General features: G+C 38.8%; 1 protein-coding gene across 1 annotated transcript in view; it reads right to left on the bottom strand.

Moving 5' to 3' along the window:
* The window catches only part of LOC106871668 (ras-related and estrogen-regulated growth inhibitor), a 59,423-nt gene that overhangs the window by 10,357 nt on the left and 36,566 nt on the right, over positions 1-12,500 (bottom strand). Inside the window, exon 2 of the mRNA XM_014918253.3 lies at positions 6,971-7,027. Within this exon, the coding sequence (XP_014773739.1) occupies positions 6,971-7,027 (57 nt within the window). The remainder of the gene's footprint in view (positions 1-6,970; positions 7,028-12,500) is intronic.

Genomic DNA, 12,500 nt, shown 5'->3' on the forward strand with positions numbered 1-12,500 from the left:
ATTTTTTTCTTTATTTATTTATGTTTCTTCTATTCCTCAACTCTTTAAAAAAAAAATTACCTAATCCCACCCCACATTTTGAACACCCCTCCAACCCTCTGCTAGGAGCATTTGAAACCAATGAAGACATTCTTTTTCTTATCTAATTACAAGGAAGAAACATGGGCAAATCTTTTATGATCTGAAAAGGAAAACTTATTCTATGGAATGGTATCACACTTCTTTTCAAGATCTAAGAAATTCAAGATTTATCATTCAGCAGAGAATGTTATAGTAGCTGTTTTGGAGGATGAGAAGAACAATTCTCTTTGATTTTTTTAGAATCGTGAGAATATTTGGGCTTCAACATAACCGACAAACAGGTTCACATAGTTGGGGCCCATTCTCGTTCCTATGGCCACTCCTGAGACTTGTTGGTAAAACTCCCCTGTGAATGAGAAGCAGTTGAGGACAAGAACAAGTTCAGCCGGACAAGGAAGTATGGACGTGTCAGGTCGGGGGTTGGGACGAAGGTCTAGGAAGTGTTGGAGGACAAGAAGTCTGTCATTGTGTGGGATCACCGTATATAGATTCTTAATATCAAGAGTAAAGAGAAGTTTAGAGGGGCCAGGAGGAAAGGAATTACAGGCAGATATGATGGGGCAGCCAGGGTTGTTGGGCTTCTGCATTTCAGGAAGGAAATAAATGGTGGGGGTTTGGGGAGTGCAGACACTGAAGTTGGAGGGAGACGGGAGGAAGAGATGAGGTCATGGATAGTGGAGGATACAGTCTATTGGAAGCTAGGCAAAGGGTTGGAGGGCAGAGGGTAACAGAAGGAGGTGTGTTGAAGTTCACAGAGAGCTTTAGTCTTGTAGAGGTCTGCACATCACACCACCACGGCTCCACCCTTGTCAGCTGGTTTTATGATAATGTCTTTACGGCATCTGAGACATCAAAGAATTTGGCTGGGGAGATGTTCAGATGACGAGGATGCCTACAAAAGTTAAACCGGTCCACAACACATTGGCAGATGCCAACAAAATGATCGACTGCTTGGAACTGGCCAGGAGCTGGCGTCCAGTGGGATGGCCAGTGGCCCAGGTCGGTGAAGCAGTCCTCTTCGTTAGATGCAGGTGGAGTGTTGCGGGATAGTGCACATAGCCTGACATGTCACACACACAGGCAAGTATCATGTATCAAAGCCTTGAGTTGACACTAATGCCTTGTAATTGAAATTTAGTTGACAGAAATTATGCAGAAATCTGTTATATGCTTGCCTGTATACATGCATGCATATATAACTGGCAAGTGTCTTTTGCTATAGTGCTCCAGTTGATCTGATCAATAGAATGGCCAGCTTGTGAAATTAATGTGCAAGTGGCTGAGCACTCCACAGACACGTGCACCTTTAACATATTACTCAGGGAGATTCAGCCTGACACAGAATATAAGGCTGACCTTTTGAAATACAGTGACTGCTCATTTTTGCCAGCTGAGCGAACTGGAGCACCGTAAAATAAAATTACATGTTTAAGGACACAATGCACTGCCAGGAATCAAACTCACAAACCTTATGATTGTGAGTCGAATAACCTAACCACTAAGCCAAAGGTCTTCACAATGCATATAGATAGATAATCTCATCATTATCATTTGATGTTCCCTTTTCTATGCCTGCATAGGTTAGATGGAATTTGTTGAGGCAGATTTTTCTATTGCTGGATGTATTTCCTGTTACCAACCTCACCTGTTACCAAGCTAGGTAATATTTCACCATGAAACACACACACACACAAAAAGTCAACAACACTGCTTGTATGGCGGTGATACTCATTTACAATCATCAGATGATGTCAAGATAAGGATACACATAAGCACACATACACATGGGCTTCCTTCAGTTTCTGTCTACCAAATCCACTCACAAGGTTTCAGTCAGCTTTAGGCTATAGTAAAAGACACTTGCTCAATGTGCCATGCAGCGGGATTGAACCCAAGACCAGATGGGTAGGAAGCTAACTTCTAAACCGCACAGCCACATCTGTGCCTAAAACACACGTGCACATTTTTTTCTTTTTGTTTGCGTTTGCATTCTATGAGAGTCACTCGCTATGAGTGGTGGTGGTATTGTCGCTACTACTATTTACAAATCATCTGCTCACTTTGCACCAGGTAAAGGCATCCAGTTGTAAAACAATGCCTCAATAGCATTTCCATCTAACTCATGCTAACATAGAAAAGCAGATGTAAAAACAAACAAACAAATGAATTTACACACACACACACACACATACTAGTGGCCAAAATTCTAGATACTTTCTTAAATATTTGTTACTACTTGTTGGCTTGATGCCTTTTCTCTGCTCATAATTTATTTTTGTAGTCATCTTCAAAAGATATTTTATTGTTCTCTAACCTATACTGGTTTAAAATTGATATTGTTCTTTGATATTTCAATACACTAAAACACACATATATCAACCTAAACCAGAGGCATATGAAACAGTATATAAAACAAAATCAGTTTATTTAGTTTACAATATGGTAGTTTGTAACGGTATTTAGTAGAATAACTTTTTTTGTTTTGATTACTTACATCAAGTCTTTTTGGCTTAGAAGTGATAAGATACTTCAACTAGTCAAGATTTATGATTCTAAACCAAACATTGATGATTTCTTCAATTAACTGGATTTTGTTGCTTGGTTTTGAAACTGATACTAGTCTTTTGATTCTTGGCCATAAATTTTCTACCTTGTTGAGTTTGGGGCCGTTTCCAGGTCATTGTAAAATATTTATTTTGTGTCTTTCAACCTTTCGTATGGGAATTTGTTGCATGACATGGAGCAATGTCTTGCTGAAAAGTTGCTTTATCCGAATCACATGGAAGTGTAACTCTGAGGAGGAAAAAGAAATTTTGTTTCCAAATAATTACTCAGGAGTAAGTGTTACTTGACGGAGTGCCTAACTCAGAGATAAAGGTGTCTTTTCCAGGCCAAGCCACAACTTTTCTGCATAGAGAGGTCACAGCTCCAGTACTACAGACGTGGTTAGAATGTTGCAGGAAAGAATCACAAGATGGTTTCAAACCAAGCCAACTGGCAGAAGGCCTAGAATGAGATGGCTGGATAATATCCATAGTTTCTGTTGGTCAAACTTGGGAATCCAGCTGTTTCTGATATGATCCTATGGGGGAGGGAGGTGTCAGAGGACTCTAACCCCTTGACCATCTCAGGAACAGTAGGCAGAGAAGATGGATGGATAGATGGAATAATCTTGTTGTTTTCTTTTTTAGGATTTAAACTTCCAGGGCACATAAAAAGCACTCAACCCACTCTGTAAAGTGGTTGGTGTTGAGAAGGGCATCTAGTTGTAGAAACCATGGCACAACAGACAATCGGAGCCTGGACAGCTCCTGACTGACCAGCTCCATGCCAAACTGTCCAACACATGCCAGCATGGAAAGAGGGCACTAAATGATGATGATGATTTATGATTTCAAATGGCCAAATCTCTGCCAGACAGTCCACAATACAAAACCACAACCATACACAGATGGGATGTTTCATCATAGTTTGTGATACTATCAAGTAGGACATTTTCATTTGACAAGTGTCGCACATTCAACTTGTGCCTCACACTTCTACAAACTGAAATTTGTTTTATCACATATAACTTATTGCTAGTCTTTCTGCTTGTCAACTCCTGTCATTCTCTTATCATAAAAGATGTTTTCTTCTCTGGCAAACATCCAGATATCAGTCACCTGTAGGGACACCATATTTTGTCATGTAAAAAGCACTCAATCCCCTGTGTGGGGTGGTTGATGTTAGAAAGGGCATCCAGCCATAAAAACCAAGCCAAAACAGACACAGAAGTCTGGTGCTGTCTTCTGCCTGGCCAGCTTCTGTCAAACCATCCAACTCATGGAAGGCAGACGTTAAATGATGGCAATGATGATGATGAATGAAACAAAGGCAGTGAATTTCAGCAGAAATATGGTCACAAAAGGGTTAAACTGACCCCCAACAGCTGATAACCATCATCCTTGTTTAACATTCACTTTTCCATGTTTGCATGGGTCAGACGGAATCTGTTGAGGCAGTTTTTCTGTAGCCATCTGTAGTCAACCCTTACCTGTTCTCAAGTAAAGCAATATCTTCCCCAAAGCTAGACATATTTTTCATTGAAGAATGGGAACAAACAACATTGCTTGTACACTGATAATGCTCATTCATAACAGTCACATGATGCCCAGACAAGGGTGTACACAAATCTGCACATGCGCACACAAACACATACACCAACACACACACACACAATAGGCTTCTTTCAGTTTCTTATTTCTTTATTGCCCACAAGGGGCTAAACATAGAGGGGAAAAACAAGGACAGACAAAGGGATTAAGTCTATTACATCGACTCCAGTGCATAACTGGTACTTAATTTATCGACCCCGAAAGGATGAAAAGTAAAATCGACCTCAGCGGAATTTGAACTCAGAACGTAGTGGCAGACGAAATACCGCTAAGCATTTCTGTCAACCAAATCTACTGACAAGACTTTGGCTGGTCTGGTACTATAATAGAAGATACTTGCCCAAGGTGCCACACATCACACAGTGAGACTGAACCTAAGACTACATGATTGGAAAGCAAGCTTCGTAACCACACAACCATGCCTGTTTGATGTATTTCTTATGGTGGTGTTAATTACTAAGAGCCAATTGACCCATGTCAGTTATTCGGTTCACTTGTTTTGCTGGATGTTTTTTTACTCTTGTTTTTGTTTTCAGTTCTCACAGTTTCATGTCCTTTAAAGTATAGACCAAGGGTTTTCAAACTTTTTGACTTGCGAACCCCTTTATATTTCAGGCTTTACCTTAGGGGACCCCCTTATAAACGCTTATGAAATTTATACATAAATATTTGCTTAAAATAACATATATTTTTACATTTATTTATTTAACAGTATTTAGCAAATAGGTTTATTGTCAATTATACACACAGGATTTTTTCAATACATACTTAGTGAGAAGGATGTGCTTACTTGGCTCTGCACGGACCCCCTGTCTTGGCTTTCCATGGACACACTGTCTTGGCTTTCTACGGACCCCCTGTCTTGTCCTTGCGGACCCCCTGTGGTCCACGGACCACAGTTTAAAAAACCCTGGTATAGACCAACCTTCCTTGTACTGGATTGTGATGCATCTTCTCCCAGTTTTCAGACTATTTGTTAAAAAATGAACCCCCTTTTTGTTTGCTAACATAAAAGAATCTTCATAACAAATGTGGAAGGCCAAGTTCAAATACATTTACCATCAATGTTTGATCAGTTAACAAAAATATAGTGTGTATATATGATGACTGGCTATTGACAATGGTGTGATTGAGTCTCAAATGCTGGTTGGCTATCTAATATGGTGTGACCATGCCTTAGTGCTGATTGGCTATGGAAAGTGGTACATCTTCACTACTCAATGCTGATTGGTTATTGAAGATGAAGTAACAAACTACGTATTTACTCCCACATACTAGAGTTTTATATGCTCTTAGTTTTCCAATTATCTGCTTTAGTGTAAACAAAATATCAATTTTGAAGCATCATAGGTTAGAGAACAATAAAATATCATTTGAAGATGACTACAAAAATAATTATGAGCAGGAAGGTGGCATAAAGCCAACTAAGAACAACTGTTTAAGAAACTATCAAGAATTTTGGCCACTAGTATGTATACATAAGTCTTTGTCTTTCTTGCTATATATATATATATATATATATATATATATATATATATATATATATATATATATATATATATATATATATATATCTTGTTTCAGTCATTAGACTGCAGCCATGCTGGGGCACCATCTTGAAGAATATTTTAGCTAAATCAATTGATCCCGGTACTTATTTATTTAAGCCAGGTACTTATTCTATCATTCTCTTTCCCAAACTGCTAAGTTACGGGTACATAAACACAACAACACTAAATGACAAGCGTTGACGGGAGACAAACAAAAACACATATACGAAAGGCTTCTTTTAGTTTCTGTTTACCAAATCCACTCACAAGGCTTTGGTCAGCCTAAGGCTAGAGCAAAAAACTGTTGCACAAGGTGCCATACAGTGGGACTGAACCTAGAGCCAGGTGGTTAGGAAGTAATCATCTTATCACAGTCATGCCTGAACCTTCAACAATTTTTAGTTGAATGAATCAACCCCAGGATTTATTTTTGGTTAAGCTTGGTACTTATCCCATCAGTCTATTTTAGCCTTGGAGAATTCTTTGGTTGACTGGTTCAACCCCAGGGCTTATTTTTCTCAGCCTGATATTTATTGTATTGATCCTTTTCCAAACTGCTAAGTTATGGGGACATAAACACAGCAGCAACGGTCGTCAAGTGTTGTTGGGGGACAAACACACACAAGGACATGCATACACACATATAGATATACATATATAAAGAAATTTTAGTTGAATGAACTGACCCCAGTACTTGTTTTCTGTTAAACCTGGTAGTTATTTTATCAGTTGTTTTAGCTGAACTGCTACGTTACAGGGACATGAACACACCAACATCAGTTGTTAAGCAGTGGTGGGGGCAAACACAGACACAACGACAACACACACACATATGACAGGGTTCTTTCAGTTTCCATCTACCAAATCCACTCACAAGGGCTTGGTCAGCCTGAAGCTATAGTAGAAGACACTTGCCCAAGGTACCATGCAGTGGGACTGAACCCAGAACTATGTGGTTGGGAAGCAAGTTTCTTACCACACAGCTACGCCTGCACCTATGTATATGTTTTTTTTTTGTTTTTTTGTTTTTTTTAGAAATGTGTATTGCCTGGTGTATTGCATGGAGGAGTATGTCACTTCTCTTGTATAACAGGCTCAGGTGGAGTGAGGGGGACAGAGAGAAACAGGACACTTAAGAAGGTCTTTAATTTATAACAAAAACAAAACAAAAAATAAGGGACTTACCTGATGACTGATCATATTCTCCAATAAACCTTCTGGTAAGGAATCGGACAGACAATGCTAAAGAAAAAAAGAGAGAGAGAGAGAAAAGTTACAATATTCAAGTACTAATTTTTCCACCTTGTTTTGCACCTATGTGCTTACTTGTATGTGTGTACACATACACACACACATACATTAAACACTGTTTGTCACAGCAGACTAGTTTGCAGAATGCAGTTGAAACATGACAATTTAGAAGCGCTCTATGCAATAAAGTTTTGAGTTAAACTGGGTGAAAACACTCCAGAAACTTATGGAATGCTCCAGAGAGATTATGGATGGACTTTTTGACTGGCACAAGAATTTCAAGGATGTCAGAGAGAAGGTGAGGGTCAATGAGAGACGTGGGAGGGAGAGGGACATCAGAACATGAAAGCTGGTTGACAAAAATTTACAATTTCCTGGAGAAAGACCATTGTGTGTCTATAAAGACAATAAGCACACAGTTTGGAATTGGCATGGCAACTGTACACAGAATTATTCATGAAGATCTGAACATATACAAAATTAGTTCAAAGTTTGTTCCCAGGGTGCTCAGTAACGAGTATCCTGGTAACTACTTAACAGACATGGGCATCAAAACTGACCCTTAGCCTCCCTGCAGTCCAGACCTTGCTCCCTGTGACTTTTGGTTTTTCCCCAAGCTGAAGGAGAACCCCAGGGGCAGTTGTTTTGAAGATGAAGGAGGCTGTAATAAGAGTCCTGAATGCCTTCACTTTGAAGGACTTGCAGGTATCTTCAAAAAGTAGCTGGAGTTTGTATTTCTTTGGATTAATAAATGTTTATACTAACACTTCATCATCATCATCATCATCGTTTAACGTCCGCTTTCCATGCTAGCATGGGTTGGACGATTTGACTGAGGACTGGTGAAACCAGATGGCAACACCAGGCTCCAGTCTGATTTGGTATACATATATATATATATACATGTATGTGTGTGTTGATGCATGAATACAAAAGAAATAGGAACTAAAAATTTAGTCAAATACTCTTTAAGCACCCTGTATGAGTCTAACTTGGCTAACCAAATTGACCAGTGAAAGTTATTGCAATCCATGTAGTCATTCTGTTAAATATCCAATTTGTAAATTCAAATATAAATTCAGTATAAAGTTACAGAGTACAGTACAAAAACACTAATGAATGAAGAATTATAAATTCGTAATCAGCTTACACAGATTTTGGATACATTGGTATTACATAATTCCATGATTTATGCAATACAAATATATCCAAAATGCATGTAAGCTGTTTAAAAATGTATAATCCTCCTTATTTCTTTTTATATATACATGTGTGGTGTGTGTGTGTGAGTGTGTGTGTGTGTGTGTGTATGTGTATGCACAGATGTGGCTATGTGTTAGTAAATTTGCTTCCCAACCACATGGTTTTCATTTCTGTGTTTATGTCTCCACCACTGCTTGATGAGTGTTGGTGTGTTTACATCCCCATAAACACACAGTTTGGTGAAAGAAATCGATAGAGCAAGTACCAGACTTAAAATAAGTAAGTACTAGTGTTGATTCATTTGACTATAATCCTTCAAAGCAGCGTCCTAGCATAGCCACAGACTAGTGACTGAAACAAGGATATATATATATATATATATATATATATATATATATTTATATTAGAAAAAAATTTAAGGTGCTCAGAAATCTGGATGGTTGTACATTTACAGATTTTTATTAATATGTCACATGTTTTATAAAACATGTGACATATTAATAAAAATCTGTAAATGTACAACCATCCAGATTTCTGAGCACCTTAAATTTTTTTCTAATATACAATTCCCGTACATCACCTCCAAACCTTCCAATATATATTTATATATACAAAAATTAAAAGGAAATGGAGATTTACAATTGACATATTTTAAATATAATTTATTAACATAATATTATATTACAATTATAATATAATATGAATAGAAATACAAATATTAATCCTACGAATTGTTTCGATTCAAACCCAATAATGCATTTATAAAAAATTCATACTTATGGGTATGAATCTCATCAGGGAAATATTTGACAAAATTAGACAAAATTACATTTAAGGATTGTTAATTCCTAGAGTAGACTGAATTAAATACATCTGTAAGCGTGAACATCAATAATTTAAAAATAAAAAATTCAAAGAAATAAAATAAGTAAAAACTAGTATAACAGTCATAAAATAGTCTTGTGCACTTTTAATAATACTAATCTAAAAATATTTCTGCCCATTATTTTTTCTATAGAATATCTAAATAATATGCTATTGGGTTTAATCAATAGAGTCTATTGATAAAACCCAATCTATAAACATGTAACTCTTTCTACTCAAGCCCTGATGAGATTCTACCCAATATTATTCAAAATGCTATTTTATTATTATCATTGGATTTATTCCAGTCTTTGAATTTGCAATTATATATTGGATTTAATTGAAATGTGCGTAGGCTTTTTTGACTTTATTTTTGGTAGTATGTTAATAAATTAATTTTATATCCTTACAAACTCTCCATTCTTCTTCTTTAATCATATAATATATATATATATATATATATATATATATATATATATATATATATATATATATAATTTAAAAAATAGATATGCAGGGCAGGGAATCGTCAATTAGTAATAAAATTAATAATTAACAATTTTGCCGGGTAGCTCAGTATGTTGGAGAAGCAGGTTACTGTCAATCCCTATATATTTATGATTATATATATATATATGTCATCATCATCATCATCATCGTTTAACGTCCGCTTTCCATGCTAGCATGGGTTGGACGATTTGACTGAGGACTGGTGAAACCGGATGGCAACACCAGGCTCCAGTCTGATTTGGCAGAGTTTCTACAGCTGGATGCCCTTCCTAACGCCAACCACTCAGAGAGTGTAGTGGGTGCTTTTACGTGTCACCCGCACGAAAACGGCCACGCTCGAAATGGTGTCTTTTATGTGCCACCCGCACAAGCCAGTCCAGGGGCACTGGCAACGATCTCGCTCGAAAATCCTACAGGAGCCAGTCAGGCGGTACTGGCAACGGCCACGCTCAAAATGGTGCATCTCATGTGCCACCCGCACAAGAACCAGTCCAGGGGCACTGGCAACGATCTTACTTGGCTTGCCGGGTCTTCTCACGCACAGCCCATTTCCAAAGGTCTCGGTCCGTAGTCATCGCCTCGGTGAGGCCCAATGTACGAAGGTCTTGCCTCACCACCTCAGCCCAGGTCTTCCTGGGCCTACCTCTTCCACGGGTTCCCTCAACTGTTAGGGTGTGGCACTTTTTCACGCAGCTATCCTCATCCATTCTCACCACATGTCCATACCAGCGCAATCGTCTCTCTTGCACGCCACAACTGATGCTTCTAATGTTCAGCTTTTCTCTCAAGATACTTACACTCTGACGGGTATTCACATTGACATTACACATCCAACGGAGCATACTGGCTTCATTCCTTGCGAGCTTACGTATGTCCTCAGCAGTTACAGCCCATGTTTCACTGCCATGTAGCATGGTTGTTCGTACGCATGCGTCATACAGTCTGCCTTTTACTCTGAGTGAGAGTCCCTTTGTCGCCAGCAGGGGTAAGAGCTCTCTAAACTTTGCCCAGGCTATTCTTATTCTAGCAGCTACACTTTCAGCGCACCCACCCCCACTACTAACTTGGTCGCCCAGATAGCGGAAGCTATCGACTACCTCTAGTTTTTCACCCTGGAATGAGATAGAAGTTGTTTCCTGTTTGTTTGCAGTCTTTATTGCACCTGAACATCTGCCACAAACAAAAACTAACTTGCTAGTTAACCTGCCTTTGATGTTGCTGCACCTCTTATGTGTCCATAGCTTGCACCGGGTACATCTTATAGAGTTACTACCTACTCCTTTTCTACATACTGAGCAGGGCCATCTACCTGAAGGGGTTTGTGTTTTATCTACCTTCCTACTTATTAGGATTTTGGTTTTAGCTAGGTTGACTCTAAGGCCCTTCAATTCTAGACCTTGCTTCCACACCTGAAACTTCTCCTCTAGTTCTGATAGTGACTCCGCAATTAGGGCAAGGTCATCAGCATAGAGGAGCTCCCAGGGGCAACCTGTCTTGAACTCCTCTGTGATTGCCTGGAGGACTATGGTAAATAATAGGGGGCTGAGGACGGAACCTTGGTGGACCCCTACCTCTACCCGGAATTCATTGCTGTACTCATTTCCAACCCTCACCTTACTGGCCGCATCTCTGTACATGGCTCGCACAGCTCTCACTAGCCATTCTTCTATCCCAAGTTTCCTCATTGACCACCAGATAAGGGATCGGGGGACCCTGTCAAAGGCTTTCTCCATGTCAACGAAAGCCAGGTACAGAGGTTTATCCTTGGCTAGGTATTTCTCTTGCAACTGTCTCACTAGAAATAAGGCATCAGTAGTGCTTTTACCTGGCACGAACCCAAACTGCATCTCATCTAAATTGATTCGCTCCCTAATTAGTTGGGCTATGACCCTCTCTGTAACTTTCATAACCTGATCTAACAGCTTGATGCCTCTGTAATTATTTGTATCTAAAGCGTCCCCTTTACCTTTGTAGCAGTTGACTATGATGCTGCTACACCAGTCATAGGGTATGACTCCTTCGTGTATCACCTGGTTCGTAATACGGGTGACTAGGCTATAGCCAACACTGCCAGATATTTTGAGCATCTCTGCAGTGATTCCTGATGGGCCGGGGGCTTTCCCGGTCTTCATACTCTTAATTGCTTTATCTACCCTGGTACTATCAACTCGGATAGCTGGTCCCTCTATTGGGTCGACATAAGGCAGGCTCTCTTTCTCCCATTCATTCTCTTTATGTATATATGTATATATGTATATATGTATATTGCTGTAGACTCTCCTGTGTAACCCTTCTGTCCGGCATTCGCCATGATAGATCGCTGACCACGACACATTTTTTCTCTCTCCTTTTTTCTTTCTCTGTTCCTTTCTGTTGAAGAGCTTAGGCTCGAAATGTTAAAGACTTTCTCTATTCCCGAGCGTTATACTAATACATCCGTTTGTTGTTTACACCACTTGTCTTCGTCTGTTGTTTTTTCGTGAATTCTCCCATATATATATATATACACACACACACACACACATAGGGTGTTCAAAAAGTCTATCTGCATTGAATTTTTTACAGACTCTCCAAGATATATTTCAAAATATGTGTAGAAGAGTCAACTTATGTATTGAAAATGAAGGATGACACTTTCAACAGCTCTTATAAAGCTTTTTAAAGTCTTGTAAAGTCTAATATATTCTTCTGTAGTCTTATACCATCTTATAAATATTTATTTTGTAATAAAATACTGCAGAGAGACTTTTAGAACACCCTGTATATATATAGACAGACAGATAGATGGATGGATGGATGGCTAGATGGACAGACAGATAGATACTTGTAAGAAGGAATTCAGTATGGTTTCTGTCTAAAAGAATTTCACTCACAAGGCACAAGTGAT

The sequence above is a fragment of the Octopus bimaculoides genome, chromosome 25, assembly GCF_046866305.1.
Source record: "Octopus bimaculoides isolate indiv1 chromosome 25, ASM4686630v1, whole genome shotgun sequence".
Lineage (NCBI taxonomy): Eukaryota > Metazoa > Mollusca > Cephalopoda > Octopoda > Octopodidae > Octopus > Octopus bimaculoides.